Genomic DNA, 21,020 nt, shown 5'->3' on the forward strand with positions numbered 1-21,020 from the left:
TTTTTGTTCGTCTATATATAGTCTTTTAAAGTCTAAGTGTAGAACTGCTATACAAAAATCTGGTTTCTAGTTTAAATCGCAGTAAAAAGACAATCTTACTCATTGACTGATCATCAAATCTACAGTTTACTTCCCGGTAAACTTCAATCTTGGACAAGAATAAATAACTACCTACGTAAGTAGTTAGAACGAAAAACTGGCGTGCGGCTCATGGATTTTTGCGGCACGTACGGCTCGATTGTAATGTGAGATTTTCATAAAGCTATTAATTTATAACTTCATAATTATCTGAATAAATTAAACGGTGATTGGGTGAATGACAAATTGATTAGACAAAATTTTAATATTCTATCATTTCTCACGAATACCTAATTAGTATGTCAATTGCCACTGGAGACATTGATTGATGAAGAGTCCTTAGGTATAGTTAGCTCCAGATATGTTTACAGAATGTTTAAATTTTAAACCTTCGACAATCTGAAACATACGAGTACCTACCACATACCTACCACGTCATGCGACACATCGAGTAAATTTTTTGTTGCTCTCAAAGGAGGACGAGGAGAAGTTTAATGGAAATGGATACGCAGAGGTCATCTAAAGAGCTTCTGTTTGAGTCAAGTCGATGCTGAACTGCCTGAGACTGCTTAAATAAAAACGAAGCTTTAGTTTTCTTTTCGACCATTTAAAAATCTTTGCATATTTTTCTATCAATTGTTCTTTATATCGATCTACGTTGATACGACGTTATGCTGTTATATTTACAAAGTCAAAGGAACTATAGTAACCGTACATTTACTAATTCCCCCTCACGCCTCGTTCCATCTTTGTTACTCGCTTTACTTGCACATCACTTCATCACTATCTGCGCAAAGATAAGACGAAACTGGAGACGTCAGGCTAATACAGGTGATCTCACGTCCCGTCTCGCCTTTCATTTCGCCCCGTGCGAATGTGTACATGCACCATTACGTGGTATTCATAAAGTACCTATCTGTTTGCTTTTTACGAACTACCGTCAGACAAAATAAACATTTCAAAATACAATTGTCTCATGACTTTGACACATGTCGGCACAGATAACCTATAACAATAGAAACTACAAATAACCCTTTGCGATGTAGAGAAAGTGTGGTGACACATTAGCACGCGTGACAGTCGTGTGTGAACCGGCAGTACGTGAGCGATGGGATCAACTGTACCGAGAATAAATCCACTAATTCTGCCATAACCCTGCAAGCATACGTAATACCTAGATTCTGTGCTCTATGGTCTATTGTTTTAGGAAAATGACACGTTCGAAATTCGAATGTTTTGTCGTGACTCCAAATTGGAACACTTTCGAACATGACAAGGGTTTGTGTGAACTGTGAAGACGTTCTTCCTTAAAAACATTGGATTAATTAAACACGACAGATTTTACAGTGTACAGTACAGTTACTTATGTAATATTAAAACCACCGCGCACCGCCGCAAAACTAAGAAATAAACTATCGGTTGGTATTAGGATCGATTTAAAATACCTAAATAGGAAGCAGAGCTTTTACAAGAGTACGCGACAGGTCGAGATGGCAATCACGGTGGGGACGTCCCGCACACCTGCACGTCACCCGCGCTCACACACACCGGGCTAGCGCGGGGGCTGTGCCCAGCTACCTTTTCACAGCTCAACCGCTGAACCGGTATTGATGAAAATTTGGCACATCTCTTGCATCCCGGAGGGTACTTTAGGAAAACAGAGAGTTCCCACGAGGTTTCTAAAAAAACTTCTCTCACACGCGAACGATGCTGCAGGACTTGTAAGCATCAGCTAATCTATACTTCTATACTAATATTATAAAGAGGTAATGTCGTTAAGTTTGTAGGGGGTAATCTCTGGAACTACTAACCCGATTTTGAAAATTCTTTCACCAATAGAAAGCTACATTATTCCTGAGTGACATTTTATACATTATATATTATATACACGCGGGCGAAGCCGCGGGCATCAGCTAGTATAATATAAACACTGTTATAAACTACAGAAATGATTTAGAAGATTACGCTCAAACGATCGAAAAGTAATAATTATTATTAAATCCTGATTATGCAGTGAGTATTCTATGAATATTAATTATTATTGGTTATTTATTACAAATTTATTTATTTGCTTTATTTATTTACCCGCACGCGTAGGCAGAAACTTTGAAAATGCGTAAAGCAAAATCTACTTGGGTTGCAACTTGCAAGTTATACACATATAGGTATAACGAGCACTCGGGATAAGCACACTAGTTACCGTAGACGACCACAATCATAGCAGTCGTCAATCTCTTCTCATTATACTCTAAGAGCCCGCCAAGTGAAATAAGAGGTAAATAATAAAAGTTGAATATCTCTTTCATTTGTAACTCATTGTTCCTAAATATGTGTTTCCGATTGAATTTCAGGCTTTGTGCTTTTATTTTTACTAGATGACGCACGCAATTTCATCCGTGTGAATTTAGGTTTTTAAAAATCCCGTGGAAATTCAGATTTTTTTGAATACAAAATCCGTCATCTGTATCAAATGTCAAATTTGGTTAAGCGGATGGGCCGTGAAAAGGTAATAGACGGACAGACAGACACACTTTCAAATTTATAATAATACTAGCTGATACCCGCGACTTCATTCGAGTGGATTTAGGTTTTTCAAAAGCCCGTGGGAACTCTTTGATTTACCGGGATAAATAGTAGCTTATATGTTAATCCAGCGTATAATCTATCTCCATTCTAAATTTCAGCCAAATCCGTCCAGTAGTTTTTCGTGAAAGAGTAACAAACACACACACATACATAAACATAAACTTTCGCCTTTATAATTAAGAGTTATTAGTATGAATGATAATAAAATGTAGGTATACGCTATCGTTGGTGTTCATTGCAAAGTCAGTAAAATAAACCCAGGATTCATGATATAAACTGAATGCTGAAAAACGTATTAAGCTTTGTTACAGATACAGGTACAATACTTATAAATGGAGTTTTCCAACTTATCAAATACCTTTTCCGAATTACTTCGTGGGCTCTTATGCTATCAACTCTAAAACCAACATTCAAGATTGCACAAATAACCGTCCGGCATTAACCCTTATTACTCTTCACAAACTTCATTCATCTCTACATACGTACGCACATCCTTAATGCATTGTAATAAAGTGTAATATGCAACGTTAATTTTAATATTAAATGCATTGTAAAGTTGGTGTTATACAAAATATGCCCATTCGGCCATGCATCCATCGTACGCTAGTTGAAGTCATCATACGAATAATTCGATAATCGCGTCGACAAGGGCCCGCTCGTGTGCGCTGACCTTAACTTGAACTATGTTGAACGTATGTTTTTATTTTTATTTTATGTCATTCTTTCGTAGACCCCCTAACCCATAAGTGGAAATGACGGGCACTTAAAAGTTATAGAGCTCCGTTATTGTTTTCATAATCGTTAGTGCACCGAATATTCGATATTTTTATACACAAAATTTAGTCATGCAATAAAATTTAACAGTAATAAAAACGACGTTTTTTTCGGAAATTTTATTCATTTCATTATTATTATCACTACCCATATCATCACATATGGGTCTGTCAACTGTCATGTCTAAAGTACGGTTCACCTTTAACATAAGGAATAAAATCGTACTTTTGATACGAAATTTGACAGAAAAAGTAAAAATGGCACGTGAGGAGTTAAATTAATACGCGTTATAAACGGTTCAAATGCGCTATACGTGCGCTAATGTGACAAGACATTATAGGTACTAAAGTAGGTACTTAGATTAACCGATATTTGCTTTTAATTGACATTAAAATTTCTTTGACTAAACTGTCATTGCGGATTTATTGTGCAGAGCAATCAGATATTGGCATGTTTCGTGGGAATGCCAGTGCTTAATTATTAGCATGAGATAACATAGGAATTGTAGCAGTTATACTCGTAAATCCGTTCACACCTACGTGCCTGTGCTTAGTATGAGATTTTACATCTCACCAACACTGATCGAGTTCGTGCGTCGAAGCACAATAACGTCAGAGAAAAATGGTTTGATAGTAAAATAGAAATAGTTTTTATTTTCTAGAATGTGGTACAATTTGGTCTTAAATCTATTTTGTTCTAACACATTCAACCAATTACTTAGTCTGCAAGGGTGAAGGAAAACATCGTGAGAAAACCTATAGGTTTGTCCCGAATGTTCTCAAAGGTGTGTCAAGTCTGCCAATCCGCATTTAGCCAGCGTGGTAGACTATAGCCAAACCCTTTTCATTCTGAGAGGAGACCCGTGCCCCGTAGTGAGCCAGCGATGAGTTAAAGATGTTGATGATGATGATATATGAACATGGATATAATGTGAAGTAACGCTACGTAGGTAAGTAGGTACAAGCTGTTGTTTTGAAGTTATGCAGGAAAACTCACGCGTTATGACTTAAGATTAAAGATTTAAATCTGGGTTCGTGGGAACTATACTGTTGAAAGTTTTGCGTAACTTAGGTATAAAAGTTCTGTTTAAGCTTTTGAAACGTAGCAAAATATTTGTGCAGTCACACTTTATCAAATTCATTTTATGAAATCTATACTTACCTATTATAAATGCAAAAGTATCCGTCTGCTTTAGTACAGAGTAGAGATAGCTTGCAATCCAGGGACGGACGTACTTTTTATCCTGGAAAATTCCTGCGGTATTTTCAAAGAATCTGAACCCACGCGGACAAAGTAGCAGGCATCATCTAGTAATAAATAAGTAGGTACCTAATCAGGTTTTTACCTCAGCTTATAACTTTTAAAGTTTTATTTTCACCTATTTACTTATATCATTTCGTTTTCTCAACCATAAGTATAACCTACCCACTGAGTCTTTTCATTTATTTTTAAAGTTGAAACGGCATCTCAGTAAGCTAAGCTTTAAGTATAATATTTATTAAACATCAAGTAAATACCAATTAATCAATTAAACAGAAATACCTATAACGTTATAGGTACATCGTATAATCCCATTCAATGAATGAAGTATGTAGGTAGGTACTTATACCGCAGACCAATTGATGTAGACCACACAACTACCAGACATAACCAATAAATCAACAAGTATTTACGACTAATGATTTCGCTTTTTAATTAATTAATGTATAAGTACAAATAATAATAATAATTGAAGGTCCAATGATACCCACACGGATGTCCTGGAGACCTAATAGATTGCATATTTAATTGTGACCTCTGCGCGTACAGTCGTCAACGAAAACACAAAACGTCTTCGTTTCATAAAACACACCTTATTGTGTTTAGCATAAAGGCTATAAAATTGTAACGAAATAACGTAAATATATCATTGTAAAATACACTTTATGTCAATGATATAATGTCTATGAATGAATACGATGAACCATTTAATGCTGTTATGTAAAATGAACTTTATACGGGAACGAAACAAGGCCTATACACGTGAGGTAACGTTCAGGAAGTTTATTGTAAATTGAACTTTAAATGCTTGGATTAGAGGTTGATAAAAGGCTAATAAAAGTCCTTTGATCACTGTACAATCCATATTTATTGTAGCACGGTTTCATGCGACAATCGGAACATGAACTGAAGTCGAAAGCTCGTTAAACGCTTATTTGCTTCACTAATTTATGTATATGAGGTATTAAATGGTGATTTTAATAATTTCTCATTAAGCCTATTGATTTAGATGGTCATTATACATTTGGAAATAAATAAATCTTACGTCTGCATACTTTAACTTAGCTGGTTACATGAGGAAGCGTGCATAGCTAATAGCTATAAATAATTACTTAGAGTGAAACTAATTGTACCAAAAAGCACTTTTCCCATTGGCGGCAAGTCAGAAAGCTTCTCATAAATTTACTAATTTTTTTAAAGGGTTGAGAGTTATTTTATGGTTAAGTATTTTAGTGAAGTAATTATTGCGTAACTATAAATTATGGGTACATCGTACATAATAATAAGTCACAAGAAAATTCAAGACTTTTTTTGATTAGTAGGCGAAGCAATAATGTGCACCAATAAAATTGATTACAAAAAAAATTTTAGTAAATTCCCTCGAGTGGAATTTCCTCGTTGAAGATTTTAAAATCTTATGAATTTTTAGAAAAAATTACCATTTACTAAATAATGAGCCCCAATTTTCAAGAGTCCTCTCCATGCCCCAGTCCTCTACCCTAAATTTGGGACAGAAAAAATAAGATTAAAAAATAACATCGGTTCGGTGTATTTCTACAATTATAAAAATCTGTTTTTAAAAGCATAGCTACTGAACCCAACCTATTCGTCTTCCGATATGCATGTCACCAGTTAGGTATATTAGATGCTATGCCTGCTACAGTGGTTAGAGGTTCAGGCGATTGTGCCCAGCCGTGGCCCAGCCTTACGGCTACTGTGTAGCGACTATTTTATAGAGACAAAGAATTTATTTCATGTTAATAGATTATCAACTATAACTAGGAAAATAATAATTATTTTTCGCGCTTGCGTGCAAATATTTTGCTTTATGACTACCTACAAGTTGAAGGTAAATGATTTAAGGCGCAAACTGAACATAAAATTTTCATATTTTAATACTAAGTAATAAACATTGCGTGATTTAATTACACCACAAAATTAGCATAACCTTTAAATTGTAGGGGAACTTAAAGCGAAGCGATATTTCAAAGTTGACTGCTTATCTTTTAATAGATCAACAAACTTACAGCCTTTATTAAATGACAGACACTTGAATCGTCTGCCATATAGGACTTAGTTGGCATTGACCTACAGTTAAAACCCATTCAAGTGTAAGTCGAAATTACACACGAAGGGTTCCGTACTATCGTACAAGAAATAACACTTATTATTATTTTTGTGCTGTAACCAAAAAATTGTGGTTTTAATTTTTTTCCTTTACTTGTGTTGTAAAACATTGCTACCTGCCAAATTTCATAATTCTAGGTCAGCGGGAAGTACCCTATAAGTTTTTATTCCGTTGAAGGGTCTTGACAGACAGACAGACCGACAGACAACTAAGTTATCCTATAAAGGTTCCTGTTTTTCTCTGGACTTACGGAACCCTAAAAATAATAATACAAGTCAAGTCAGAATTTTGCTATGAAGATTCTGTCACTCTTAATATTTCTTCTTGCCTTTGTGCCATTTCAATTGGGGTCGAGCCTCCTTGTATTTAAATTGAACACCCGACTTTCTCTCCTAGTTTGGCAATGGAGAGATATTACCTATTAGGCTATTATCTAAGGGCTTTAGTCCTTAACGTTTCTCTTAACATAGAGCCACCATATGACTGGGGGTTTGCCCAAAGGCGTATAGGCCTCTCTTTCGTAATTTGATAGGAATATTCAGCACCTTCTTTACAGGATAATCTTTCCTTTGTGTGGCTATATTTTCTGTGCTAATACCTAGTTTACTTTTCTGACATCAGCGTAGGAGCGAGAAAGTTTAGGATATGTAGCATATATAATCTATAGGTATTATAGCATATATTATCTATAGGTACCTACCTAAATATTATGGCGAACTTCCTTGCCAAAAATTTCTCGCCTTAAAAAACGTAGCTAGATCCCTCAGAGATTCCTGACTTTTTATTAGAAGCACAAACCACTAAGTCTAAGTGGTTTGTAATTAGAAGATAACATTTTCAATTAAAAATCACATAGCAAACTGTCTACACAAGACTGACAATCCTTCCTTTTCTGGATAAAGTAATCAAAACTTCATTCTTTGTGATACAAGTCCACGTCAAACAAATTGTTACTTTATTACCATATTATTCAAAGTTGTAAATTGAAAATCTATTGAGTGTGTTCAGTAAAGTTGCACAAATAAATTGAAACTTTATCTGTCTGTATTACAGTTTAAAATGATCAATTTGCCTTATTTAACTTAAGATGTTTTGTTCTTCATTGAAAGCTAGTTAGGAAGAGTAGTCCACAAGACGATTATCCGTTTATTAGGTACCAATGATCTCATAATAGTTACATTCAATTAAATAACAATTCAGTCTCTATTGAGTGTTAATATGTCTGGTACCATATATATTTTTATGGTATTGTGGCGTAATTCAACTTTTATGTCTCACTGCTATAAAAAAATATGAAATGTTCGTGCTGTTACAGTTGCCTATAGATAGAGATTATTTACTGTAGTAAAAATAAATAAAGGAATATTATTTATGTCCTTATTTGAACGTCTGTAGGTACCAGCTATTATTCTATCCACTTTGGTAGGAACTTAGGTACGTATTTTAATATTCTACCAGTACTATTTTAATATTCTACTCAATTCTACTAGTACAATAATACAATTAATGTACTCCTACTGCTCCATAATGTACTTATTCACTAAACTTTCCTCGAAGTAAATACTCAACGGATTTATAAAAATTGATAGTAAATACAAAAATTAAGAATAGAAAAGCTTGCTTGACTTTAGTCGACGAAAAGACATCAACGCGCCTCGGGCTCTACGACAACACTTAAATTAAACTATTGCCAAAGATTTTATTTATTGCACCTTTTAAAATATGTATCGGCACGTACATAACCGAATGACCGATAATTCTTATTATATTTGTCGGAGAACAAGGGGGATGGCCGACATCAGAAGGTAGTAATTTCAATTACAATCATTTTAATACTCACTTATCACACGTGAAGACCACTAGCGTAACGTAACGTAGCTAAACCTAACCCTACCTAGCGACCGGCTCCACCATGTCCCCATACCGGCCCCAGACCAACCAGCTAACCTAGCACACCAGAATTAGTTAAATTAACATCAATTACAACGATCACGTTTGTCTAATACAAATTGGAACGATACAAAAGGACTCACCCGATAAACAACCTGTCTAGATCGCCAAACACACTCACAGCAACCTTCCAGTTTGAGGTTATACAACCTAGTAGTATAACCTCAAACAACTGAAACCACATTAGGTCACAACGACAATGATAATAATAAAACCTACAGAACGACACACATAGTATCCACTGAGAAGCGACTCTGGCCAAAGCCAAACTAATAATGTCTCGAGACACACTGCGCATCTCATTTTATAATCTCACAATGACGGTGGGGACGATGACGCGATGTTCAATGAGCAAAGTCTTTACAATTAAATGGCGGCGAGCCTACACGGCCATTCTGACACGCGTACGTCCTCGTACGCCAAGTATTACAAAGTATGTGAGGACAAAACCATAACCACAAAATCATTTTACCGCTCGCCCATCCTGACTAACTACTAATCGTCATTGAACACTTTTCGCATAACTTTTTCTCATCAAAACAGCCACCTCGCCGTTTATCATCTAAATGGCCACCTCGCCTTTTATCATCTAAATGGCCACCTCGCCTTTTATCATCTAAAATGGCCACCTCGCCTTTAATCATCTAAATGGCCACCTCGCCTTTTAGACAACCCCTTTTTTTTTTTTATCGAAGCTAGTGTGTGAATAATTTTCAAAAATGTGGGCATAGATCGTGTATCCCACTTCTGATGTCGGAGAACAAGGGGGATGGCCGACATCAGAAGGTAGTAATTTCAATTACAATCATTTTAATACTCACTTATCACACGTGAAGACCACTAGCGTAACGTAACGTAGCTAAACCTAACCCTACCTAGCGACCGGCTCCACCATGTCCCCATACCGGCCCCAGACCAACCAGCTAACCTAGCACACCAGAATTAGTTAAATTAACATCAATTACAACGATCACGTTTGTCTAATACAAATTGGAACGATACAAAAGGACTCACCCGATAAACAACCTGTCTAGATCGCCAAACACACTCACAGCAACCTTCCAGTTTGAGGTTATACAACCTAGTAGTATAACCTCAAACAACTGAAACCACATTAGGTCACAACGACAATGATAATAATAAAACCTACAGAACGACACACATAGTATCCACTGAGAAGCGACTCTGGCCAAAGCCAAACTAATAATGTCTCGAGACACACTGCGCATCTCATTTTATAATCTCACAATGACGGTGGGGACGATGACGCGATGTTCAATGAGCAAAGTCTTTACAATTAAATGGCGGCGAGCCTACATATTATATTACTATCTTATGCAAAAGTTCTTATGCGAAAGACTGGCTTAAGATATTAATTCCTTGATTGTTTTAAGTCTTAAGATGTAAATCTACCGTTTTGCCCACAGTAACGCAGTCAGAACAAGAGCGCTCATGCATCGCGTTACTTCGGCTACAGCGACGGTGTGGACAGTTCCTCTGGGTCCACGCAGTATTGCAACTGAAGGACAACCTAGAAAATTCGCAGCGACCTGTCATTGTTTGCACTAACCAGGTTTTGAGGTAAAGTATGTCCGGCTCGAAGGACCATTAATGTAATATTGTAATATAAAAGTACCGCAGTAAGAACTAGAGCACTCATGCATCGTGTCACTTCGGCTACTGTGACGGTGTGGACAGTTCCTCTGGGTACACGCAGTATTGCAACAGAAGGACATTCTGGAGAATTCGCAGCGACCAGTCATTGTTTGCATTGACCAGATTTGGAGGTAAACTATGTCCGGCTCGAAGGACCATTAATGTAATATTGTATACAGCGACGGTTTGAACAGTTCCTCTGGGTCCACGCAGTATTGCAACTAAAGGACAACCTGGAGAATTCGCAGCGACCAGTCATTGTGTGCACTATCCAAGTTTTAATGTAGAAGTATATCCGGCTCGCAGAACGTAGTATAAGGGCCTACACAGACAACTGACCACTGTCCGCCGAGGACAAAGTCCGTCATCTTTTACTACTAGGTACTAGTGGCCGTGCTATGAATCCATGATATGCCTAATGGGATGCAGTTCTAAATGATCAATTTATGTCCTCCGCGGACAACAGTCCGTTCTTTACGCAAACACTTAGGCTAGCTACAGTACAAAACTCTAAACTGTAGTTGTAGGTATAGTGTAGGTAATAATAACTAGGTTTTGTTACTTAGTAACTTTCATGTAAGTATACAGACATAAAACATTATAAAGTGTCGTATTAGTTTTCATTAAGATAAAACACATTTATTTTCGTTTAAATTTAAACAGAGTACTTTATAGGTTTAGTTCATGTACGTTTCAGTATTAAGGCGGCATTAACATAGATTTCATTCAGAGTAATGTTGACAGCATGACACTAATATAATGATCAATTAACATACCCTCAATTTACTGTTCCCTTATTAAGTTCAAATTTATATGGGCACCTGAGTTCGAACAACCTTTTGCACAATCAAATAATTTAGTTTAAAATAAACTTTACACGTAAAATTAAATGAAAGCTTCCTATAATACTAGGCATAATATGAGGATTTACATCTTACCAAAGTTGATAGAGGATCGAGTATCTAAACACAATAACTTCAGAGTAAAATGAACCTAAAACTTCTTGATTTAAAGTCAAAAATTTAGTCTCAATTTAACAAAGCTTTTTAAGACATGAAACTGCAGTCTTACATCACAGTATAAAAAGAGACACAGTGGTCCCATCAGATCAGATCAGATCTCGTGGTAAATGACGACCATGACGACCCTTCAACAGCTGGGTCCTAACTACGTAGGCCAGTTAGACTCGCTCCTTCGTCCTGCACATACCTACCGCACGGTTGCTCTGTCTAGACGGCTTCATCGAACCTCTGTATCCTTACTCTGTGCTTATACTAAGCCTACAGAGCACAGATTAACCCTTAAGTAATAAATAACCCATAGCAATTTTACAAGTAACATCTCACTTACAGAGCACTAAATTACCAGAGCTAAATCATGAAAGTCAAAACAACGAGCGTAATCGCCCTTTCCCTCGGAATCTCTTATTGGCCATTAATACGTCAAAACCGCTGCAATCTACCGATCAAGGATAAAATCACTTCATCTTTGCAATTATTTAAGCGCGGTCATGTGAAATGGATTGTGTGAATTTAAAGTCTGTAGGTATAACGTAGGACAGGAAAAAGGATAAAAGAGAGGACTGAAACCATACTTAATCCTTCTTCTCTATTTCTCGAATCATCATAACTCGTACCACAGAATTCTCACTACCTTCTTATCTGTACCTATTGTATTATCATTGCCCGTAAACATTTGTGACGAATTTTTGTCCGCATCCGCACATTTTGCATAGTCCTCTACATGCCTACGCTAGCATGATTGCCATGCACAGTGTCTAACACTGAATGATAGCCACCGAGCTCATTTGATATTTATTTTTAATCCATTGAAGGTTTTCTACGAAAAATTATTTTAATTTCACTCAGTGAAGCAGCAATATAGAGCCAACCAATGTCGAATGAGCTCGGTGGCTATCATTCAGTGTTAGACATGGTGTTTCCGAATCACTCCGCTGATTGCGAAAGTCCATATAAAATAGGTTCAGGCGAGAAGAATAGCCCGGACGAACAGACAGACGGTCAACTTTTTTTTAAACTATGATCCACGAGGCCAGGTTAGTACCTACACCCTCGCCTCTCATGTCGCCTCGTGAGTGCGAGAGTGTGGTCGAGCAAGCGGAGTAGTCTTTGCTAATTGGCTTTAAAACCACTCTATTAGAATACTTAATAGTTCCAGTTAAGGCCGAGTATGAAAAACGTCCGCCATAACTTAGAACGGTCACTTACTTCCCTATTGAGAGATCAGTGTAAGATGACTGGTTGCTCTTACCATTGGCTCTCTAACCATTGGTTATGTTTGTTTCTAAAATAAGAATAAGTATTAATAACTAAATAACTTTATGTTACAGACACAATTTACGTAAACAGAAACCTTACCTTAACATAAAGTTACCTTATTATTCATATTAATTTGACTTACTTAAATATCAATAAAGATTTGGTGTATTTTCTTCGTTCATTTAAGTAATTGATTGGAAGTTGATTTATAGTTTAAATATTTGAATCCTGTTGAAAATATAGGTGGCCATCGTTCTCTACAATTTATATTTTATAATTATGTAGGTATTGATTTCTTCTTGTCCGAATTTTGAAACTTCCCTACATAAGTAGATGTTTAGACATCCTTTTTCTGACTATTTAATATTATAATGCTAACGTGTTACTTTTTTTCAAATCTTAGCTCAACTTAGCTTCCAAATTTAGCTTAATTGTTTAATCAATAATTTTTATTTTATGCCTAATTACGTATGTCTATGCCTAAATACTGTCTCCTTATTTAGCTTAATTGGTTTCTTGGTTCAAATTGGTTCATCGAACTAATTTTTGGCGTTTAACACAAATATAGAAAGAAAGCCAGCTATATATGTCAAGAAGACAGTACATTTAAGAGAAGCACATAGGATATTTTAATCCAGGCAAATCTAAAAAAAAGTCGCGGGCATCCAGCTAGTTTGCTATAAAAGCAAACTTATCATAAAATGGACCGGTGTGTTTGCATTGTAAATTGTACAATACGGCCCATGCAGGCAGCCTGTCAAAACTGGGTTAGAATAACACCACTCAAAATAAATACCAGGAAAACAGCACATGCTAGTACCAAGAATGAATTCATTTATCTTCATACTTGGACAGTTTGCGGTGTATTAACACAGCTCGCTGGCCTCACACTCCGCATAGTGCTATCGTAAACTCATAGTAAAGGGTTCTACCATAGAGTTGCTATGTTACTAGAGTCTGTGACAACTGAACCCAAAAAATGGCCTCATCTCGATTAGTGTACTAGGCTTAGGTACAAGTCGTGCTTTTTGTCATTCAGGTAAGTCTATTGCCACTAAACCCACTTTTACTCTTACAATCACATAAGAAGAGTAGCAGTAGTAGTAAAGAGATAGTCTAGTTTACTCCAAATGTTTCACTATCAAGGAAGGTCATTCCTCAGCCATCTTTTATGATGTTCTAAAGTTGAATTTTTACTTACATAAAGGTTTCATTGTTAATTCGCTGTTATGACCTCTTAGCCAATTTTAAGCGCAGCCGGACTCTGACACAGCGAACACCGCTCACGCGTTTCTGTGGGAATTGATTTTTTTACCGTTTAGGTTCGGAAAAAATATTTCATGCTAGACGATGCCCGCGACGTCGTCCGCGTGGATTTAGGGTTTCGAAGATCTCGCAGGAACTCTGCTTTTCCGGAATAAAACGTTGCCTAAGTCAATTTCCGGGATGCAAGGTAACTCTGTATCGAATTTCATATAAATTGGTTAAACGGATAGGCGGTAGGTCTTTAAGAATTCTGAGGGGACTCATTGATTTTCTGAGATAAGAATTAGCATATGTCTGTCTCCGGGATGTAAACTAACTCTGTACGAAATTTAATCACAATCAGTTTAACGACTAAACACGTGAGTAAAGCCGGGAGTAAGACATGTATAATGGAAATCACTCACGATAGTTTAAACACTAAAATAATCAGTTAAACTGTTGGGCCGTGAAAAGCTAGCAGGCAGACACATTTTCGCGTTTATAATATTAGTATATGGATATGGATTGTGTTCCTCTATCTATTCAACTCAATGCTTGCGACGAATAAATATTGTACGGGGGTTGATTTATGAAGCGCGGAGCCAGCGATCCGATGTACTATCGGGATGTTTTGAAATATGCCCGCGCAGCCATTGTGATGTGAGAAACGGTGTTTAACAAGCACCAAGCACCGCGCTTGATCGATGGAATTTACTCCCAGCAATATTTTATAGCGCGAAAATGCACCAAAACACCTGATCCCGTGGAATGCTGCGGCTATCTTGTTTGTATACTGCCTAGCGTTTCGCCTCGCAAGAGCGATTGACTAATAAGAGCAACAAGCCTTTTATTAACCTTTGTATAGTGTTTTGAGATCAGTGAGAAAGATTTTATTTAGTTTACTTAATAATTATGCCTCGTACTTCATTTTACCGGAAGGTGTTCGTATTTGTACTATTATCAGTCTCACAAAATTTAGACAGGTAGGGACGTATATACGTTAGTGCCTAAAATTAGTCCCGCGATTTCAAAAAACAGTGCCCTATCGTACCTATTTGTTGTGTTCAAGGAACTAGTAAAATTACTTGACGATTCAAAACAAACTTGTAAAAGTTTATGTCAATAAAAATTCTTTTAACTTCTTTTTCCGCAAGCACTATCAACTTGAATAGACCCTATTTAGGGTACGTATACTTGTAACACGACGATGTCTGAATTTAAACTATTATTTTACGCATAGTGTAAACCGTAGACCGTAGTCTAGACATTGATTCGAAAACCACACGTAATTGCACCCCTAAAGACATTTAAATTTATTATACCACAAAGCCCGCAAAATGCTACAACTATTAATTTTACAGATAATTCTAAACAAGCTCATTATACTGTGACTAAGGGTACTAAGACCTCAAATTAATCGTCAGTAGGCGCGTAGATAGTAAATCTAAATTAATATCAGAACGAGTGGGTGACACGAGTGACCTAAACAATCAACAAGCGCAAAGGGCGAGTTCTAGACTTTTAAACGTGTAGCCTAAGTTATAAACTTATTGCTGAAGATTGGGACCACCTGACAGATATAGATTTCCTTACTGGTAAACTATAGAAACCATGTTACAAACTTTTAGCTAAATGTACTTAACTGTTAATCTATAAAGATATACTTAGGGTGAGATCTATAGTCGACGTAAGCTAGACTAGATAATGGCACCCAATTTGAATAAATGATTTAACTTTTACCAAAGTTCACGACAGTTAGGGAATTTCTAACAAAACGTCGAGGCTTCGACGTCACATGTTAGTACATTTGACGCAGGTAGCCCTAATGTTGTGAAAATTTTCTATGATTTTTCGTCAAAATAGCCCAACATTTGTCATATCGTCGATGGTTCCCTCACTCTAGTTCACTCTGCTTTTATTTTAAAATGTTTAAGTAGGTAATAGACAAGTACATTGTATTTATTTTATATTAGTTTTTCTCTTAGTAGGTCCGAACTTATTTACATTTAAATTGACACTTATCAAAATAAAAACACTGAGTTTTTATGTGTGTGGTATAAGTCAGGAACTGGTTATGTTAAAATGCCCTAGATTTACTTTTTACATTAAACCGGTAAGCTCTTTTTTGCGATGTGGTTTTCAAAAAAGCTGAACGCTTAGTTTGAGAGGAAAAGGCAATTTCAGTCATGATTAACACCGAAATACTCGTAAGAAAGAAACTATTTTATGAATCCTATATCATGGACTACCCCGTGAAAGAATTCTTAAACATCAAATTGAGGCAGTTGTGTACCCAGAGATGTTCAATCAATCAATCAGCCTGTTAGCGTCCATTGCTGGACATAGGCCTTCCCAAGAGCGTGAGCTTCCCGTGAGCACGTAGAGATGAGTGACTCCAAACCGCTTTCAGTTTATGGTTTACGTCACATTTTTAAGCTCGATACAATAATCTGCTCGCAAGCTCAGTTGCATTGTTAGCAAGATTGCGTCATTTGTCACGTTTCATAGGTAGGTAGGTATCTATAATATGCTCTTACATACCTAACCAACTTGCCTCTCATACTTTTCCCTTTAAATCTGAACGTTTATTTTTAGGATTCCGTCAAAACGAAAAAGAAACCCTTGTAGGATCACTCTGTCTATCTGTCTTTTTCTCTATCTGTCTGTCGTGTCTAACAAGAAAACCTATAGGGTTCTTCCCTTTGACCTAAGAATCATGTGAAAAGTAGGTAGCTCTTATAGCACAAGTAAAGGGAAAAATTCGTAAACCGTGAATTTGTGGTAACATCACAAAAAATAATTAAAATGTGTTCATGAACTAATAATTCGTATTATCAATTTTCATAGTAAGATAACTATATCAATGTCCATAAACTACTAGGCTATCACCGCTCTCCTTGGACGATTTACTTATTATTTTTGGTACCTAATAGATGATTCAACAATTTAAAAAAGGTTTTTAATATTATTTTCATCTATTAGGTACCTACCTACTTGTCAAAGTCTACTGAATTTAATTAGGCACCTACATTGATGTTGGAAGCCACCTGATGGGCACCTATTCGATTTTTTACAGTGACTATTCTAATCTTTCAAGTCGATAACAGCCTGCAAGTGCGTTGCGCAATGAAACCCATGGATAGGCATAGTTCCTACTTTATACCGTATTCTCGAAGCTTAGATTCTATTTATTGTACGTTCGTAAGTACGCACCTTATTTATGTCAGTATAACCTTTATTGAGGCAGTTTTATTACGGATAGCCGTACAAGTCGTAATGTCTTTATAAATCCATAAGAACTAAGAGCATGTTATACCCACCTATCTAAACTATAATATATATGGACCAGACATTGATATTAAAAACCAAAGACATGGAGATCTTAGCACATAAGTATACATTGATAGACATAATATCAGCCAAAGCCCCGTGATCGTAGGAATGATTTCACACTATCGTGAGACTGCCGGTTAAGTCACCCCCGTCAGTTCACCAACTCTTACAAACAAACCGACAACATAAATGCATAAGTAAATGTAAAATACCGAAAAAATGTTAACATACCAAAACATCCTGTTTAAAACACGACCAAAAACCATGTTTTAAACAAATATGTATACATATATATATTTACTTTTTTTTTAAATGATTTAGAAATTTATTAAACAACATAGTTTCCTTTGTGATTGGTTGGTGACTCAAAATGGGGGCCCACTGAGATTTTTGTCTCTATCATTTGTATGGGATAACATAACACAGTATAGATATAGTACGAGTATACACAGTATAGTAGTATAGGTTGAGATAGCAATCGGGGAGGGAACGCCCCGCAGACCCGCACAGCCCCCGCCCTAACCCGGTGCGAGCGGCGCGGGTGAGGTGCGGGTGTGCGGGGCGTCCCCCCGCCTCAAACTCATATTGCCATCTCAATCTGTCGTCGGCTATACAGGGCTTAAAGTAGAAGATGGGCAGGTATATCTTATGTTTCGTAGATCAATGGGAGCAGACAACAAATTGTCAACATGTCGGGCCGCCTACGTCATGTCGGGGAGATTTATGCGTTATGCCGATGCGGACGCACAAATTGGCAACGAATCCGGATTTTATTCCATAACCCGGGTTATGCATAACGAGCCTGACTATGCATTGCAGGGATATTAAAAAAACCGAATAAGCTCTTCGATGACATTACCTGCTTAGCATTTCAAAAAAGGTACCTACCTACCAACTTAAGAAGGTACTATCTACGTACCGAATGAGTTCTTAATACTTAAGTAGGTAAGGTAAATATAGTACTTTCTCCATCCTTACCTACCTTTTGTATAGGAACCCAGTCTAGTCTATATAATGGTTGATCCCACCTGATAGATATCATAAGTTTGAATTGTTATCAGGCATTTCTATTCTCTTTCGCTCGTTTCCTTTTAAAAAGATTTAAGTAGGTAAGAACCGAAATAGTTTTTAGTTTTGACCTACGCAGCATTCTTTTGTAGAAACATTATTTTTTGAAAATTTTCACGTTTTTGACAATGGTTCAAAAAATATTTTTGGCAGTTAACGGCTTTTTATTTAAATAATGGCGTGATGCTTGTGTAACTTTGTGGTGTTATAAAGTGCGAACTACTTTAATTCCTAGAACTTGAGTTTTACTAAAATATCTAACACTATTCCGGTTGTGCTAGGTAGAGGTAAGGGGGCAAAGGTTGGCACTTGTTGTAGAGGCAAATGGACCCTAATTATACTACACATATTACTACAAGCCTTAGTACATTTTCTAATATAGATACACAAGTTACGTGGCTAACACTTAACTGCTGTACTGATCACTTGTATAGTACACTACCTAATCCCCGTGACTTCGTCCGCATGGACTACACAAATTTCAATCCCCTATTTTATCCCCTCAGCGGTTGAATTTTCAAAAATCCTTTCTTAGCGGATGTCTACGTCATAATAGCTTAACTCATAGATTGGTGGTGATGCAACTAAATGTAATAAACTGTTGTAAACGCCAGTTTGTGCTTCTTTGCTTTAGAGCTTTAATACATTTTAAGTTGCTTCAGTATTAATACTTATTTTATGATTTTTTTTCTAAACGTTGTTTGACAACTTGTGGGTTGGTACATTTTGGCATAACTGGGTCCAATTAAGCTTGTGTGAAGTCACTTCTACAAAGTTTCCCACCAGGCCTCAGACTATATTAGTTCGATTAGAAGCAGTTGGTACCTAGTTGGTAGTTGGAAGGTCAAGTTCATTATGCGGAACGTGTGTAAGCGGCTGCTTATCCCCTTACCCTTTGATTCTCGGTTATCTTCGCGAATGCTAAGCGATTTGTCGTCGGCCAAAATACCTATATTTAAACTTTGATGTAGGTACAGTCGCGAACTGGTGCTTTAGATAAATATAAATAAATTGAATCAATAATCAATGGGTCATAGGTATATTGAATCAATAGGTACTGGGAATTTTAGCGTTTGAACTATCGTGAGTGATATCCATTATAAACATAACTAAAAACCAGTTAGACTCACGTGATTAACTATAGTCGAAGTAAGTCCGACTAGTTTCGAACCCATCCGGGGTCCTTTTTCAAAGGGCCTCTGCTCGTGACGCGGCGCGAATGAGCATGCGCGCTGCGCGGACTGCGGCCCGCGCGGACCTCTTTGAGGGGGACCATCATCTGTCCCATCATTGGCTCACAACTGAGCACAGGTCTCCCCTCAGAATGAGAAGCCTCAGAATGGGCAGACTTCACACACCTTTGAGGACATTAGGTATGAAGAACTCTTAGGCATGCAAGTTTCCTCACGATGCTTTTTTTTCACCGTTAAAGCAAATAAGATATGATTGAACAGCTCATAACACCGAAAAGTTAAAGGTGCGTGCCCGAGAGCGAACCCCTGACCCCCCGAATAGGAGGGCTAACGTCTTAACCACTAGTATCACCGCTTGTTATGAATACAATGTTATTGGTAGCTAAACAACCGGATAAACAAACGAATTAAATTAAAATCGGCCTTTTCTTTAGAAACCACGTACCTACACAACTAAAAAGGGCGGTTTTTTTAAGGGAAAAAGGACCCCGGATGGGTTTGAATCGTCTGAATGAATAGTCGGGCTTACGACAACTAAAACACCTGCGTGAGTAAAGCCGGGTGTGAGATATGTAGAATGAAAAGAGCGGGTCTAAAATCTAACACTTTTGTAATACACAGGTATGTAGGTAATATAGATACCAATTTCGTTAAGTACTTTTGTTCACCACTGTACGTTAGGTCCAGGACTTCAGTCCAAGTATGTGACATTTCCCTGAATCCACTATCTACAAAAGGTTACCTCAAAGCTTGAGTTAACTTAAAGGTTACATTGGGACTTACAAATTTAATGCTTTAGCGATGGCGTCAATTACCAGTATTGTTTCAATAAAACGTACATCTGTATTGTTTACAGGCAGGTATAGTCTGCGACAGTTCGATATGGCAATCAGGGTTTGGACGCCCTGCACACCCGCGCTAACCCAGTGCAGGCGAGCGCGGGCGTGCCCCCCCCCCCTACCCTGTTTACCATCTCGACCTGCCTAATTACCTACTTACGCTTAACTATCTCCTACAATATGTCACGATTCACGAACGTTTAAAATCCATACTAATATTATAAATGCGAAAGTGTGTCCGTCTGTCTGATAGCTTTTCACGGCCCAACCGTTCAACTGAGTTTGATGAAATTTGGTACAGAGTTAGCTTATATCCCGGGGAAGGACATAGGCTACTTTTTATCCCGGAAAATTAAAGAGTTCCCACGGGAATTTAAAAAACCTAAATCCACGCGGACGAAGTCGCGGGCATCATCTAGCTCTGAATATATTGGACCAAGCTTCTAAAACGTCCTGCTTACCTACTGCATTAGTAGCATGTTAGTAGTTCCGATCGATAAACCCGAAGACCTCTCATCAGATCATACCCACAGTAAATTCCACTCCACTTGTATGTGTGTAACTTGTATCAGTTAAATATCTGTTCAACCTTAACCGCTAAACGATTACCGCCTTATCTACAGTAATAATT

The 21,020-nt window shown here is 37.2% G+C and overlaps 1 protein-coding gene across 2 annotated transcripts in view; it reads left to right on the forward strand.

The window, feature by feature from the left end:
• LOC117992381 (PAS domain-containing protein cky-1-like) overlaps positions 1–21,020 on the forward strand; it is a 157,860-nt gene that overhangs the window by 133,612 nt on the left and 3,228 nt on the right. For both annotated transcript variants that reach the window (XM_034980062.2, XM_069505903.1), the window contains exon 9: positions 10,204–10,357. In XM_034980062.2, the coding sequence (XP_034835953.1) occupies positions 10,204–10,357 (154 nt within the window). The remainder of the gene's footprint in view (positions 1–10,203; positions 10,358–21,020) is intronic.

This window comes from Maniola hyperantus, chromosome 21, assembly GCF_902806685.2.
Source record: "Maniola hyperantus chromosome 21, iAphHyp1.2, whole genome shotgun sequence".
Taxonomy (NCBI): domain Eukaryota; kingdom Metazoa; phylum Arthropoda; class Insecta; order Lepidoptera; family Nymphalidae; genus Maniola; species Maniola hyperantus.